The sequence below is a fragment of the Letharia lupina genome (assembly GCF_014066315.1).
Source record: "Letharia lupina isolate WasteWater1 chromosome Unknown contig_11, whole genome shotgun sequence".
NCBI classification, from domain to species: Eukaryota; Fungi; Ascomycota; class Lecanoromycetes; order Lecanorales; family Parmeliaceae; genus Letharia; species Letharia lupina.
The window spans coordinates 2,007,055-2,024,253 of NW_023502980.1; the positions used below are offsets into that span (position 1 = coordinate 2,007,055).

At 38.5% G+C, this 17,199-nt stretch overlaps 2 protein-coding genes across 2 annotated transcripts; one reads left to right on the top strand and one right to left on the bottom strand.

Annotated features, from left to right (window-relative positions):
- Positions 1-594: 594 nt before the first annotated feature.
- Positions 595-2,191, bottom strand: HO133_001110 (uncharacterized protein; the record flags this gene model as incomplete). Its single annotated transcript, XM_037292042.1, has 9 exons — positions 595-992; positions 1,047-1,111; positions 1,165-1,244; positions 1,300-1,426; positions 1,476-1,592; positions 1,657-1,795; positions 1,852-1,888; positions 1,943-1,972; positions 2,042-2,191. 9 exons carry the CDS (start codon positions 2,189-2,191, stop codon positions 595-597), a joined length of 1,143 nt encoding a protein of 380 aa, XP_037152404.1.
- A 2,720-nt stretch (positions 2,192-4,911) lies between these two features.
- Positions 4,912-7,786, top strand: HO133_001111 (uncharacterized protein; the record flags this gene model as incomplete). The annotated part of the gene is made up of 8 exons (XM_037292043.1): positions 4,912-5,164; positions 5,253-5,535; positions 5,595-5,692; positions 6,601-6,709; positions 6,763-7,085; positions 7,136-7,213; positions 7,258-7,373; positions 7,421-7,786. 8 exons carry the CDS (start codon positions 4,912-4,914, stop codon positions 7,784-7,786), a joined length of 1,626 nt encoding a protein of 541 aa, XP_037152405.1.
- Between the last annotated feature and the right edge of the window lie 9,413 nt (positions 7,787-17,199).

The following is a 17,199-nucleotide window of genomic DNA, read 5'->3' on the forward strand; positions in this document are numbered from 1 at the left end:
TAAAGTTGCAGTGCTGTGCCCCGCACTCCCTCCAGCTCCGGCACATCATCAATCATTTTGATACTGATACAGTGGCATGTCTTCCTTGAACAAGAAACGCGAGCTTCGCCTTGCAAAGTCGAGCTTGTCCGCGGCTTCGCCCTTCAGTTTTATGCGCAAAGTAAAGAGTCATGATATTCAACCCGATCGGCTATGCCTCGCACTTCACCAGCAACACAGGCTCCTACCAGGGACTCCAGAGCATCCGCAGGGGAAATTGTTGCCGGTAGGAGAAGGATTTGGTGCTGAGGCCGAAGAACTTGCCATCCACGGAGGCGTTGACATAGATCACTAAAGTTGCTTGCAAAGCGCAGTGCACAGCGTTTTATTTGATGCACTGGGCCATACTCTGTATGCGGCACTGCTGCCGTGTTTACTGATGGGTGGATAGGCTTTTATGCCGTCGATGCTGATGCCCAGTATCGTATGCATCGTTGTTGCGACTTGGATTGAAAGGTCTTGGATGTTTTAAAAGCGGCTAGCTAGGAAGTGGAGCGCCTTATAGGACTCCTAAGACTAGAAGCTCCTTGTAGCTTGATCAACTCCGTATTATATTCAAAAGAGTCTATCATTGTAATGCAGTCTGTCACTGGTACTCAGAATGACCTCCGTTCTTACGTTGATACCGGTCTGAGGCAGTTCCATAGCTTCAACGTCTGGCTGAGTGTCGTTGACTCTACCACCTCGAACCGACACATCGTGGCCAAGTGGCCTCAGATCATCCGGTTCGTCAAGTTGACTGAATGTGCCATCACTTGACTTTCCTTTCCCACCTTCCCACATTCGCCTCGACGATGTACCACCAGCCGAGTGCAGTGTACTTCTTACCAAGGGAGCATTCGCAAAACCTTGGCTAGCTACGCTCACTAGAGGTCGAAGACTGGGGATACAGGCACAAATCACGGCCATGTTAGGTTCCAATGCGGACCATATAGCTGTGTCAACGTAGTTCCCTACATATTCAGTCAGTTATGGATAAATGAGACAAAGCTAAAGAGTACGTTTACACGTGACATCGGCCTCTTCAAGTCTGGAGAGAACAACCACCCAGATGATGCTGACCAAGACGACACTAAGTCAACAGTCAGCTGCCAATCAGAAAGCCAGTCCTGTGCTGAGACGTACAAGCCAGCTAAGGTGAAGAGAACGGTCAAAACAATCTGTTGCTTGACGGTGGTGCGCAGGCGCCACAAAAGTGGTATCGGCTGCCAAAGTGTTACTAGTCATCGTCCACCAGGGCGAAACACAACAGGGCCGTACAAGTATGAAGATCAAAAAGTTGAGACCGACGTTGGCTGAGCCGCTGCCAATAAAGAAGTCATCAACATTGTAGCAGTGACCTTTAATGCTTGGATCGACTCGATCCCAGGCGTAGTGAACGGGATGACTATATCTGTTAGCTTGAATGGTGGCACCAGAGATCCAGCGCGACGTACCATTGAAATATAATGGTGAGATCGATCGAGACCATGTAGACCACAGAAAGGACTGCAACCCAGAGTAACAGGCGTCTGAACTGAAGGATTGGGAAGATGCGGTAGTAGAATGCTAGTCTGATGGTTGCCGTTGACTGATCAGCTTTGGGAACTAAGTTCGAACTTGGAAAGGAGCATTCACATGGCAAACTTCGAGAGGGTCGTTGCGGTGTGAAAGAAGATCTCGAAGACAAAGAGACCCTTCAAGAACAGCTTTCCCTTCTCAATACTAAGGACTGGACCAAAAACGTAGATGTGTCTTCCAAATCCATTGGGGATCTCTTCAAATTAGGTAAGCCAATCTGCGTCTATCTGCATCCACAAAGCTGAAACGTACCTATCAACCATATGATGCAGCATACCGTTGAGAAAATCTAGCTTATCAGCATTGCTTGTAGCAGAAAGGCGATCCTCAAGTATTTACTTACGAGGGCCACGACGGTCAAAAGATCGTCCCACTGATAAGGACGAACCGTCAGCATTGGCCTTTTGCATACATTGCGAAAGTCGAATATTCGAAATCTTACCCAGAATCCGGCTCTTGAGAGCTTTCGAGATAGGAGGCGCAGAAAGACGAAGATGAAGGTGAGCGAGATGATCGCCGCGCAGCTTCCGATAACTCGGCCGCGCTGATCCGCGTATAGGTCAAGGCCAGGGGGAGGAGTGTCAGTGGACATGACTGCATTGAGATGGAAGTATTTTGGACAAGTGGTTGGGCATGGGAGTACTTGCACACGAGAAGGAGAGAGTTGTCGCTGGTAGAGGCGGGAACGCAAAATGAGAGACTAGCTAAGTGCATTATTGTAAAAAGATAAGAGAAGAGAAAGCTGAAATACAGCTGAGTAATAAGAGGATGGTACAACATGGCTACGCCGCTATCAGCGTGGGCTCGTGATACTGTACGTTGCAACTTAGAGATTGCAGCCCGCCGAATGGGGGTGGATCCTTTAACCGAGTTCGGCTTAGCTGGACGTCTAGCCATGCAGCTACTGTTACCGCACATCCTCCCGGTTTCAGAATAACAAGCTTCACTAATTATAAGGCGGGCAAGAATAGATCAGCAAAACATCAATAAGTTGGACAGGGTCATTATTGGTTCTCGCCATTTGTTTCCAAACAGATTCTCCTAACTTTTCTGACGGTTACCCACACTCTGTGGGTATCTGACTTGCTCCTTTTCCACGCGTTGCAGAGTAGGTATCTTGGCTTGGCCAGAAGGCTTTGTTGAGTAGCTTACGGTGGGAATGATCAACGGAAAAAGTGGTGCGATCAGCTGCAGCAAAGTGGTGCAGCTGTAACAATGCAAGCACACGTTTCCCGAAACATTCTTGCGCCAATCCCATCCAGCTTGAACCATTCGGGAATGGAATTATCTAGGGGGCTCCAGCGATATTTCCTCGAAATGGAATGCTAGAAGCCTCTTTGCTTCTAACAGCTGGATGCGACGGCTCTCCCCAGCTACCGCCTTGGTGGCGCTTTCAACTCTTCGTTAGACAGAAGGAGGGCCTAGCAACAGTCTCCCAAAGCCAGGATGAGTCATTCATGGCCACAAACTACAAGCAAGGCATCTAAAGCCTGTGCCTCTTCCTTCTCTACCCCCCGGCTGGATTGCGACTGATCCTAATATGACGTGTTTGGTTCTTCGGCCACAGTTTCGCAGCTTCTTGATCACCATCCTTGATCGCTACAGCCGATGCCTTCGACGATTGACCGGCTCCCGGCTTGCAAGACCGTTGCTGGCTCCTGGATCAATCTCGCTTGTGGAAAGGGAATTGCGTGTAGAGAGGCGCAGTCTGGGTATTGCAGCTTTGAAAATACAACACACCGGCTGCAGAGTCTCGTGAGAGGATGCATTTGAATGTGACCATCACTTTGCTTGATTGCGAGCACGCATTGATAGACTGACGCTCCAAGCACAATGACAGCTGCTACAATTTGGTTCAAAGTACCATATGCTGAAGGGAGATTTCTCGATCGCATGAGCGCTAAGCTCAACTGAGCTTATCAGATAAGGCAATGTATTTTCAGAAAATGATAAGATCCTATGATGGGGTTTTAAAGCATCAGAGACGTGTTACGAGCTTGTTTTGGAGATCATCGACATCGACATGTTAGGAATAGATGTGCCCATCTTGCCAATCGACTTTGGGATCGCCTTCCTGAGCTGTTGGCGCACACTGACAACACGGGCAGATTTACGCAGTTGGCTTTCCGGCAGCCTCTGCAAAAGTCATCGTTGTCTCCAAATCTACGGACCAAGGAGTGAACTCAATGCTGGAGGAGTGAGGCTGACTTCAGAAATCTATCACAGATCGCTGCTCATTCGTTTCTTGAGTGATGATGGAAAGTTTCCATTCCTTTGGTTGTCCCCTTTGCTCATGTCGAAAAAGGCTGTGTTGCACCTCAGTCAATCCGTCACGTAATCTGCCGGTGACCGAGGCCTCTTGGTGGGATGTCTGGACGGCGGGAGTTCGCTACCTGGTCTGGATCGAAATTTAGAAACCCCCCTTGAGCCTTGACAATTAGTTGGTCTTCATGTGCTGTATGAGTACCTGGAATTCTTTGATAGAATTGACTCAGGCCGCGAGATACTTGACCGGTCTTTTCGGTTTATCGTCAGCCCGATAGGACGAATACGTTTCTAAGCTTTAGGTGACCCAGATGAGGGAATCACACGTGATATACTAGTAGCAGGTAAAGCGATTTGAGCCCAGTGGTTTCGAATACTATGGGTTGCATCAATTTTCATAATCCTTGTACAGAGCGATCGCTAAGCCACGAGGCGTACGAGTACAAGCAGGTGCCGACATCAATCACAATCGTCTAATGTACCCGACCGCGTCTCCGATATCCCCTTGTCTCGCTGCGCCATAGCTCGTATGCAAAGCCTAGTCTTTTCCGGCATTACTACAGTACATCCATGGAGCATGTAATCTGTCGCCGATACGGAACTATAACCTTTCAGGCCAGCGTGCTGTCACAGTACAGGTAAGCTAATGACGAAGCAGTAATAAGTGATCCTGCTAGCGGTTAACTTTTGCGGAAAGAGCGCCGCACCTGCAAGCGACTTTTGCGGCCGGGCAAATTACTAATTCATACCCCAGAATTTGGTGTAGGGTTTTGGATTTGTAAGATGGAGTATGAAATATTAATCAGTCTACCTTGTAGTGAACTAGTAGTACGCCCTTTCGCGGCCTCGGCGTCAACATCTGGGATATTTAGTCACCATCGCATTATCGGAAAAAGAGGTCGCGTAAGCTGCTAAACTTGATTTCAAAGACTTCAGCAAGACTACATGCATATATGGCAATGGCAGCGCCTTGGTTTCCCTGCATTTTGAACAACACAGTCTCTTACTGCATACTGAAACCATCTATCCCCTCGAACCTCGAAAACAATGTCCAAAGCAGCAGCTTCACCAGTCGTCCTTATACTTGGCGCAGGTGCCAACATTGGTGCCCATGTCGCTCGCTCCTTTGCAGCAAAAGGGTACCGTGTCGCTTTAACGTCGAGGACTTCTCGAGCTCAGGAGACGACCGATGACGGAGACCTTCACCTCCAAGGCGATCTCGCAGACCCTGGGTCCGTCGCTGGCATCTTTGCGAAAGTACGAGATCTTCTCGGTCTGCCTAGCGTGGTGGTCTATAATGGTGAGTCAGCGCTTTGCATTAATAACAACGGCGCTTACACGGATCCACTGTACCCTGGGGCTGATCTGATTCGGTTATCATGGTGTAGCTGCAATGGCCACTCCGAACCCACCACAAGATCCACTCTCGGTCTCTATCCCCGTCCTCAGCCGTGACCTCAACGTCAATACTCTCAGCGTCCTGGCTGCTGCCCATGAAGCAGTTCTATCCTTTGAAAAGCTACCCCCAAGTGCCTCACGCACCTTCATCTACACGGGTAACAGGCTCAACATTGCTCCGATCTTGCCGCTCCTCAGTTTGGGCATAGGAAAATCCGCTACGGCGCACATAATCTCCTCTGCTTCACTGGCGTACAAAGATAAAGGCTATAGGTGACATGACATCTTGATCTAGTTCTCCCTGCTGGCCCTTGCTGACGAGGAATAAACAGATTCTACTATGCTGACGAGCGGACGTCTGAGGGATCACCAGTTGGAGGAGCAGTTGATGGAAGCGCACATGGGGAGTTCTACGTGAATCTGGCTGAAAGTGAGACGCAGGGTCCTTGGTTAGCGACCTTTGTGAAGGGGAGTGGCTATGTGAAGTTTTTGTAGTAGCTCAATGCCTTGTCGATTTAGATCTACTTTGAGACAGTCACATCAATTGTGCTGGGGGATGAAGTTCTGAGCAGATGAAGTCAGCTGTCGCGTCATGAACTGGGTTTCATCTTATCAAATATCGCAGATCTGATTCGGAGTCTTTGATAACTTCTCCAGTGTCTGATCATGCTTTCTGCGGTACTCAGCTACACGTATGGATGGGTCGGACAAGCTTTCACGTCCAGCGTGAGAATTGCGGGATATAAATAGGGTTCTCGTCGTGCTGATATTATTCGCAGTCGATGACGAATGACCGATTTTAAAGCGTCCTCCTTCGCAATAATCATGAGTGAACCTGAGTTGAATGGGCTCCGATATGCTAGCGAAAACCCGCGGGAGATCATTGTGTACATTGAAGTTGGGTTTGAGACCGAGAGTCCAATGATGCTTCTAGCTCATTGATCTCGTGTATCGACACCTGCTGCTGATCTTGCACCATATCAAGGCCAAGGGTTTTAGATGGAAGGTTCCCACTCCAACCGAAGCTAGGCTATAACTTTTGGAGGCAGAGATTCGATCATGTCGATCGTGTTGAATACATCAGACGTACCGTCGCAAAAGGGATGTCAGAAGTTAACCCAACATTTAGGGCTAGAGAATGGTCTTCACCCCAAACTTGCCAAGAGTGCCAAGAGGGCCAAGAGTCTTGGCATGTCTAGGAGGCATACCTCCGTGAAATCGTGCTCAATCGAGCAGCGGCATGCTTTGACAACATGCATTGACAATGTTACAATAGCCCAACCAAGAACGCATACCAGTATGTTTTGGTGATGCCTGACCGAATGATATTGAGCACAGGACAAGTTCTACGAGGACGTAATGCCACCTATCGCCTCCTCAATGCACTCCATGCGCCAACGGTGTATAAAGCGCAAGTGCTGGAGAGTTCTATCATCAAAGCAGAGTTGTATGTTAGGCCTTTTGTTGTAACTTTCAATATGGCAGCTCATGGATCTCTAGTGCGGTGGTCAAAACAGCAGTGGAGTCCACCAAGAAAGCCTTGAGGCGAGAGCGAAACAATTACCTCATTCCTGGAATACGCTCGAGCCCATATATCCGCAGTCACTGGGACATACTTGATGCCTACTCGAGTGATGACAGAGCGCAGGCAGATGAGACGGCCACAGCCCCGCCCGGTATGGTCTTCGAGTGGATGGAGTATGACTTGTGGCAGGTGTCGTCTGAAAGATATCGTCAAGACTCAATCCTTCCCAAAGTCATAGCTAGATCAGTACTGTCGGCACTCGCTCTTCTGAAGACACAGTACGACGCAATCCACACAGGTTGGTGGCAAACGGTCTTTTCCCTTCCCCGGCAGCTGCTGATTAATCAGATATCAATCCAAACAATATTTTCCTTTCTGATATCGACGGTCCTTCTCCTGTCGTGAAATTAGGAGACTTAGGAAACAGTGGGTCCCTATAATCTATTTGCGAGCCTTGCTGAGTTGTCTAGTGTTCGGAGATGGGTATGACGTAATGCGTCTTCAGAGCCTTGAGTGTCGTGCCCCCGAGGTGTGGAGAGGCTTAGGTGTCTGGCATTCTTCGGACGTGTGGTCATTTGGGGTTACGGTTTGGCACAGCCTCTGTTTTGTCACGGCCGTCTACTAACAGTAAAGCTTACGCATTGGCTTTCGCACTCAGCTATCTTCGGTCCCCACGATAAGATCGTTCAAGATCTGACCGAAGCCTGGTGTATAGCCAAGATACGACGGCTTGTTGGGTCAATGAAAGCGCCGGTCGATCCGAGATACGAAGACGAATTCGCGTTGGCGGAGTATCTCGAAACAAGCTCTTTCAGGCATGAGGATGATTCTTCGGAGAGACCATTCATGAGTGTTGGTACCCTTCGTGAAGAGCTCGAGAAGCTCTCTGCTCCCAAGGTGTCTCCAGAGCTTCTTGACTTCATCGAGTTCTTGCTTGTTCTGGACCATACGAAGAGGCCAAGCGCAGTGGAGGCGCTACAGCATCCTTATCTTCGCTAGATCAACTCATTTGACTAGAAGATAAATGGTGGCAAACACCAAGTATATATAAATACAAATTTCTTTCGTACAAAGCTCCTCAGCTGCTGGAGACACCGCCTTTACGCTGCGCAACGGGGCGGGGGACCCCGACAGGGTTCCGGGGGGGGGCCGGGGTCGGGGTGGGGTTTCGGGGCGAGGTTTCGAGTTTCCTCGAAACCCCGACCCCGCCCCGACCCGGGAGCGGGGTTTCGGGGTGTACCCCGGCTACCTCCGTGAATTCTAAGTACCCCTTAGTACCCCTAAGTAACCCTCTTAAATTTTGATATTACGTATTAAGAATAGAGTAAAATAAAGTATAGAAGACGATATCGTAACTTAAATTTTAGTATAAGATATAGATACTTAGAAAGATAATAAGATATATAGAATTAAAGCGTTACGAAGACGTTATAAAGACGCTATAAGAGCGTTATAAGAGTAATAGTCTCGAGCTAATCTAATTAAACGCTTAATAAGAGTAATAAAGTATCTTCGTTATTCGTATATATTTAAAAGTATTTAATATTTAATAATACTCGATTTAAAATTCGATAAGTTCGATATAATATTAAAATATTTATCTTTTATTAAAATTTTATAGTAACTCGATATTATTATAAAGAATAATATTAAACTTTTCTTACTAATAATATTAATATATCTAAGAATTTAATTTATCGTTTTTTAAATCTTATCGATCTATTAATTCGTAAAAAAATCGTCGCTATCTCTTCTTCTATTATATCTTTTTTTACTACGTTCTCTTCTCTTATATCTTCTTTAATTATCTTCTTATTTCTTTTATTTCTTTTATCTCTTTTATCTCTTTTATCTCTTTTATCTCTTTTATCTCTTTTATCTCTTTTATCTCTTTTATCTCTTTTATCTCTTTTATCTCTTTTATCTCTTTTATCTCTTTTATCTCTTTTATCTCTTTTATTATATTATTATTATTATAAAAAAATCTCTAATAATATTAATATTAATATAGAGATATATTATATAAGTAAGATAAATAAAATAATAAGACTATTATATTATATAGATAAAAAAAAGAAATAATATAATAGAAGATATCTTCGTTAAGATATTAGATTATAGAGTTTAATAATATATATCTATAAATCTAAAAAGTTTCTTTTCGCACGATTTCCGTCGAGTTCGCACTATAAGTATAATTTAGTTTATTTAATAGACTTTATCTATATCTAACTCTTTTCGCCGATTTAATAACTATCTTAACTCTTTCCGCTAGTTCTATTAGTTTAATAACTTTAAAAAATTTTAGCAATTTAAAAATTTTTACGTAATATACTCTAATATACTTTAAGTATTATTTTATATATATATTATAATAGTATTAATATATATTATCATTAATATACGCTATATTAGAGTATTACTTACGCGACTAATTTTATTAAATCGTCTAATTTTATAGCTAAATTTAAGTTAACGTTAATATTTATTATTATAGAATCTTATTATCGCAACGTCGATTATTAGAACTTTTCTTTTTTTATACGTATTACTATTAAACTAATAGAACTAATAGAAAAGATTAGAATAGTTATTAAATTAACGAAATTTTAACTAATTTTTAAGATAGTTACTAAATCGGCGGAATTTTAGCTAATTTTTAAGATAGTTACTAAACCGACGAAATTCTTAATTTCAGCCCTATTCGTAAGATCAGCAATTTGAAATTTAGTAGAAACTTTTCAGATTTATAGATATATTAAGAATACGTTTATAATAATACTTTCTTCTTTTAAAGATTTATAGTCTTTATAGCTAATAGATTAAAGATATACGTTTATTACTTATTTTATTTTTTTAAATATTTATAATCTCTATAGATCTTAATTAAAGAAGATTTATTAAGAGTCTTTTAAAGATTTTAAAGATATAGATTATATCTTATTTATATATTAGTAAGAATTTTTAAACGCTTCTTTAACTTTCTTATTATAATTTTTTAAAAGAATTATATATATATTATAATCTAATTACTCGCTAAAAATTAAGTAAAAAATAAGAATTTTTAATATATTATACGAGTAAAGGTCTATAAATTAAATTCATAATTTTTTTTTTTAGATTAAAGCTATCGAGTAAATTTAATAAGTAATCTTTAATAAGCGATATTTAAACTTCTTACCTTTGAACATTTATTAAACTAAATTTAATAATTCTTTTTTTTATCTAAAAGGCTATATTACGTTCTATAATTTAATTTTTTTTTATGAAATTTTAATAGAAAATAAAAAAGTTATTCTAAAATTAAATAATATATATTTATTTTTTAATTAGAGCTATCGAGCGAACTTTAATAAGAGATATTTAAATTCCTTACGCTTTAATTATTATAAGACTAAATTTAGAAATTCTTTTTTTATCTAAAAGTCTATACTACGTTCTATAATTAAAAAGAAAAATTTTAAAACTTTAATAGAAAATAAAAAAGTTATTCTAAAATTAAATAATATATATATGTTTTTTAATTAGAGCTGTCGAGTAAACTTTAATAAGCGATATTTAAATTTCTTACGCTTTAATAATTATAAGATTAAATTTAAGAATTTCTTTTTTATTTAAAAGCGTAAGTTATATACTATAATTTAAAAAAATAATCTTAAAAAAATAATAGAAAATAAAAAAGTTATTTTATATATAAATAATATATACTTAGTCTTTTAATAAGAAGGCGTAAGAGAGCTAGCGAGCTAATTTAGTCGATTTAATTAAAAAGCGTAGCGAATCTAAATTTATAATTAACTATATATATAAATTTAATATCTTTTAAATTAGCTCTATCTTATTCTTTTATATATACTAATAAAGATTATTAATTATTTTATATATTTATAGAATAGATATATAAGTACTAAGCCTACGCTAGTAGCTCTATAAGTATTTCTAAGATATCTTATAATAAGAGAAGAGAGATAAATGTATTATATAAGGGTATAACGATATTAGTTCCCTTAATTAAGTAAGTATAGCGTCATTCGACGAAATACCTTATTAAGAATTCTCGGAGGATTTTTCAAGGGTCTAATAAAAAGCCGGGGCCTACCTTTTACCGAGCTGAGACACGTTGCCGGGCCGTGGGCCGTTGACTGTCACTAACGAGTAAGGATGGAGTTCCTGTCTTACATTCAAACGTACATTTACTACTAGAATCAATTTCAATTTCCGGAAAAATCTCCACCATGGCTTTGATTACTATGTCTGTGTACCCTGGGCCAAGTTCAGACTGCTCAGTAGAGCAATCTTGCTAGGCCGTGGCCTCCCATTAGAGTATCGACGGATTCTGTTACAACTCTGCTTGGTCAAATGTGTGTCTCTCGCTGAACTGCGGCTAAAGACCGCACCACATAAGGGGCAAACCACTTTTGCAGCTTCACCCTCCTTCTCCTTCTTATGTCTTACCAAGTTGCTCCTGGACGAGAACTCACGCCCGTTGCAGCCGTGGTCCCAGCATCGAGGCTTAACATCCGAATTTACTGAAGCATCGTCGTTCGAGTTGCTCAAGAAGCTGAGTGCATCATCAGGCTTGCTCAGCCGACAGGGTTCTGTTGAGGCACTGTTGATTGTTTCCTGCAGTAACGGCGGCGGCGTATCGCGTCTCACAGCGTGATCATGAATGACCCCTGTACAATCGTCTGTGGAGAGGAGGCTGCTGTATTCCGTGAGTGTCAGACTTACTGGAGACAGACACAGTGCTGGAATTACCTACCATTCATTGTAGGGTATCTGTTCAAAGGGGGTCGCACTGTCAGATACCGCATTCCCCAACTCCACAGGATGCGATGTATTAGATGATATTCCATTTTCCCGGTAATCTCCAGAGTCATCACCCCAATAAAAAGGGCTATCCATACCTAACACGCTGGAACAGGAACCAAAGATACACGGGGAAAGATCTTGAGTCTATTTAGTTGAAGGTCGAGCGGATTAGAGGCGCTGACATGGCATAAAGCAAACCTCCGGTAGGCCTGAACAACGGCAGTGACGCTCGTACTCAGGACGACGGCAGTGTGTCTATTAGCATATGAAAGTGGTGAGAATAAAGAAGAAATATATCCCCAGCCTAATCAACCTGGACGGATCTGCTGTGGGTGCGGCTCAATCTTTACCATAGCCTTGTCTTATATGCGTCGTCAGCTTAGATAGCAGCCAGCTCATTCTGTGACTGAAGGAGTGTAGCCGCCGAGAAAGCCGATCATTGCCTCTTAAAGCAGCTGAGCCCGTTCTCTGCAACATCACAACATCACTATGGTGAGTAGCAAATCTGACTTGCATTGCAGAAATTCTCACACACCTTCGATCGTTAAAAAGATTGATTCGTTAATTGATAAGCAGGATTGTGGGTCCATTATCTCTCTCTTCCGACTAGCTGTCTGAGTTGGATGACTTTCTACAATCACCGATTCCCCACTCTCTACTTTACTCTTGTTTGTAAAACCGTAGGCGGAAGCGCCCGGCTAGCAGCCTGCCACGTCATTTTTTATCTGAACCACCGCCAAATGCAAGTAGGAGGTATTTCGCATTATATACTATAATTAAGTACTTATTATATTTAAATAGTTATTATAGTTATCGAATAGAATCTCGATATTTAAATCTAAATAAGATTATTTCTAATATAAAATAAGAGAATAATACTTTAAAACTATATTAGAAAGCTTAAAATAACTTTTATTAATATACTTCTTCTTATTATACTTTTAATAAGCGCGTATATTAAATCTAATAGCGATAATCGAGTTATTATTCTACTTTATAATCTAATCGTTAAGTAATTAATATATTAAATTTAAATTTATTAGAATATCGATAAGACTTATATATCTACTTTTTAAAGTTTTATTACTATAGATAATTACTATAGATCTTATTTTAATAGAAATAAACTCTTCTTTAATAACGTTAAACTTATTACGAGTATATTAATATATTAAATTAAGTTAAAGCTTTTTTTTATAATTTTATTTAGTAATTTTTTAAGAATTATATTTAAAATATAAATAACTCGCTAAAGCTAGTATTTTAAAGATTAAAATATTTCTATTTAATTATAATAAAAATTTATATAAGAGAATTATTATAAGAATATAATTTATTAATAATTAGCTAGCGAACGTAGACTATAAATATTATAAGATATCTTAGAGATATTTATAGAACTACTAGCGTAGACTTAATATCGTATATATATCTATCTATAGACTATATAGATAATTAATATCTTTTATATATATATATATATGAGTTAAATTATAATAATTTCTTAATAATTAATAGTAATATCTAGCTTTACTTTATAGAATATCTAGGCGTTATTAGACGTTTACGTAAACTTTATATTAATATTTAATTAAAAAGCTTGCTTTCTTATTACTTAAGACTGAAATTATAAAATATTCGATAATTATAAATATAAAGTTAATCAATTAGATTCTTAGATTTCGTAATTTTAAAGCTAAAACTTATTTTATTTCTTTATTTCTAAGTTAAAAGCGGGTGTATATAGATACGTTTAAAAGAGAAAGTTGAAAAAGAATTTCAAAATCTTTAAATCTATCTTTTTTGATTTCTTTTCTTTTATGAAAAATATAATAATAAACTAAGTACGTAGAGTTATAGAGTTAACTATACGCTTTTAAATAGTATAGCGTAAATGAAATTTAATAAAGTATTCGTAAAGATATACTAAAAATTAAGATTATTACTTGACTCCTTAAATTATCGAGCTTACGAGAAGAGCCTCTCCGATAGAAGCTCTCGGAGAGCCCTCGGAGAGCCCCCGGAGGGTCAGGGGGTTTTAGAGGGTCTCCCTCTAAGTATATCAAATAAATCCCACCGTCTCTCTCGATTCTTAGAGTTAGATCCCTTAAAATCCCTTAAACCCTTCGGAGCTCTTTAAGGGCTCTTCGAGAGCTTCTATCGAGGGGCTATTAAAGCAAGCTTAAAATCAATCAAATATTACTAAAATAATTAAATTTCGAGCTTGCTTTAACAGCCCCTCGATAGAAGCTCTCGGAGAGCTCTTAAAGAGCCCCCGAAGGGTCCGAGGGGTTTTAGGGGATCTCCCTGAGAATCAAAAATAGGTAAAAACCAGTACTCGGCAAGCTTTTCACTACTGGGAAGCCCGCGCCCCAGCACATATTAGTGTGACGCTCCAAGCCGGACCTCCAACACACTCGCTGTCATCGAGTACCTTTTGACAAAAACCCACGTCCCAATCGATCCTTTCACTAGGCCTGTCGATATCACAATGGTAGAACTACTGCAGACCCTACATGAGCAGTACCGCACCGAGCACTATGGGCCATTTCACACAAGAGAGTGCTACCCATGGGAGTATGACGCAACAATTCAATACTGCTTAGAAAGAGGCAAAAAACCATCCTATTTCGTCACCGAAATTGATTGCCAATTCTACCAACAGCAGGCCAAAATCTTTCAAGACCGAGCGGCCTACATACGTCAAGAATGGGCTAGACTTAAGGCCTTACAAGCCATTCAACCAATCACTCAGCTAGCCATTCAGCCAGTCACTCAGCCAGTCACTTAGTCAATCACTCAGCAAGTCACTCAGCCAATCACTCAGTAAGAGGAGGAACCACTACAGGCAAATGCGGAGAACACTACGGAGAACATTACGGAGAGCACTACGGAGAAAGCAAGCGATAACAAAATCACTATCATCAAGAACACGGCTTAGCTCTCCAAGATCCCACGTCATATGCTCTTCACGCTCTCACATCAAACCACCACTCAGCAGGAGAACGACACTACAATTTGGCCTACTATCTTCACATGCCTAGACAATATCACATTATAATATATCACTGCAATGAGCACACAAGAGAAGGATCTACTGCGTCGATCACAGCCAATTAAGCCACTGCAGGAGGAAGATTAGAAGGAAGATCGAACAGTGCATATTTGGACGAATTGAAACCGTCCGATGTCTTGCTTCGATATCATTCGAAAGGTTTCACTGCGGCAGGAGAACTTGTGGGATTCACACCACTAATTAGCCTGGTGTCTCCATTCCTTTCCAGCATTTCGAAAACTCACTCATTTATGCATGCATACTTCTTGCCATGAGAACATGGCATTTCTCTGTTTTTTGTGGGCAATTGTTATGAGATGCCTTGGGGACACTCATAGGGCCACTAGCGTAGGCTTGGCACCGCACATATCTATCTGCAGATTATATAGATAATTAACATCTTTTATAATATATATATATATGAGTTAAATTATAATGATTCCTTAATAATAAAAGACGTAGAGTCGTTATAGAATTTAATAGTATATTAATAGTAGAAACTAGTCTCTAAGAAATACTAGAACTTCGAGATATATAAAGTAAATCTATATTCGCTAAGTCTCTAAATATTAGAAGATATATTATTAAACTAGATTTTAAAAGAAATTTTAATATTATTATATACGATGAGTAAAGATCTATAAATTAAATTTATAATAATTTTTTTAATTAGAACTATCGAGTAAGTAGATAAATAATCTTTAGTAAGTAAACTTTAATAAGCGATATTTGAATTCCTTACGCTATAATAATTATAAGACTAAATTTTAATATTCTTAAAAATTTAGAAAGTATAAATAGCGCTTTAAAATTTAAAAAAAAATCTTAAAATTTTAATAGAAAATAAAAAAGTAATTCTATATATTAATAATATATATCTATTTTTTAAATAAGAGAGGCGTACGGAGATCGACATTAAAAGTTCTAGATATGTTAAGATAAGGGTTTAGATAGAGCTAAGTACTTAATATACTTTCAAATTTCATAAATAGTATTATTATTCTTTATTTTAATAAGTACTAGTACTCTATATAATAGCGACGTAGTATATATATACGAAGTATATATATGCGAAGTATATATATAATAGCGATATTAATAGAATATATAATAGTAATAATATTAAAGTATTAATTATAGCGTAAAGAAATAGAGAAAGAGTATAAAGGCTTTTAATATATAAGTCTTATTTATATAGTATAATAAATAGAAATCTTCTTACTATTCTCTATCTTAATTATCTTTTATTAATATATCTAATACTTAAAGTATTAATTATAACGAGTAAAGGCCTATAAATTAAATTCATAATAATTTTTTTATTTAGGGCTATCGAGTAAATTTGGTAAGCGATCTTTAGTAAGCGATATTTGAGTGCCTTGCCTTTTAATAATTATAAGACTAAATTTAGAAATTCTTTTTTTATCTAAAAGCCCATATTTCGTTCTACAATTTAAAAAAGAAATCTCAAAATTTTAATAGAAAATAAAAAAGTTATTCTAAAATCAAATAATGTGTATCTGATTAAGGCTGTCCGGCTTGGTAGCTGTCGAGCGAACTTTGGTGAGCGATATTTGAATTCCTTGCGCTTTAATAATTATAAGACTAAATTTAGAGATTCTTTTTTTATCTGAAAGCCCACATTTCATTCTACAATTTAAAAAAATAATCTCAAAAATTTGATAGAAAATAAAAAACTTATTCTATGTGTCAATAACGTGAGAGGGCGAGATTTTAATAATTGCGGACGCTAATTTATTTACCCGCGATGACTTAGCCGGTCTAATCAAAGAGCGTAGCGAACTCGAATTTATAATTAACTACATATATAAATTCAAGATTTTCAAGCTTAGTTCTATCTTATTCTATTATATATACTAATAATAAGACTTAAATTTAAATACTTATTAAGTCTTAACTCTTATAACTTATTAATTATAAATAAAACGTTATATTACTCGAAAAAATATATTAAGAACTTATAAGAAAGTTAAAAGATAATAACTATATTATTAAAATTATAAGCTTATTTAAAAGAGGATTTAAAAGTAAATAGAGTAAATAGAGTAAATATCGAGATATATTACGAAGGTAATACGTCTTAAAGATAGTAATAAGTATAGAAAATATCGTAAGAGAGGTAATATACGATTATACGACTCCGCCGAGCGAGCTAATGAGTATATACGCAATTATATAAAGTATTATCGTTAAATAAATATAACTATACAGAAAATGCCAAGAATGCCAAGAGTGCCAAGTATTTTAGCGCTGTTTAGGACTTTTAGTATCGACCTTCGTAGAAGAGCGAGATTTTAATAATTATAAACGCTAATTTATTTATTTACGATAACTTAGTCGATCTAATTAAAGAGCTTAGTAAATTCGAATTAATAATTAACTATATATATAAATTTAAGATTTTTAAGCTTAACTTTATCTTATTCTTTTATATATACTAATATCGACGTAATAGCGTATATATTACTAAGGTCTTATAGGAGTATTAAAATTAATAATTATCTTCTCTTCTAGACTTTAATCT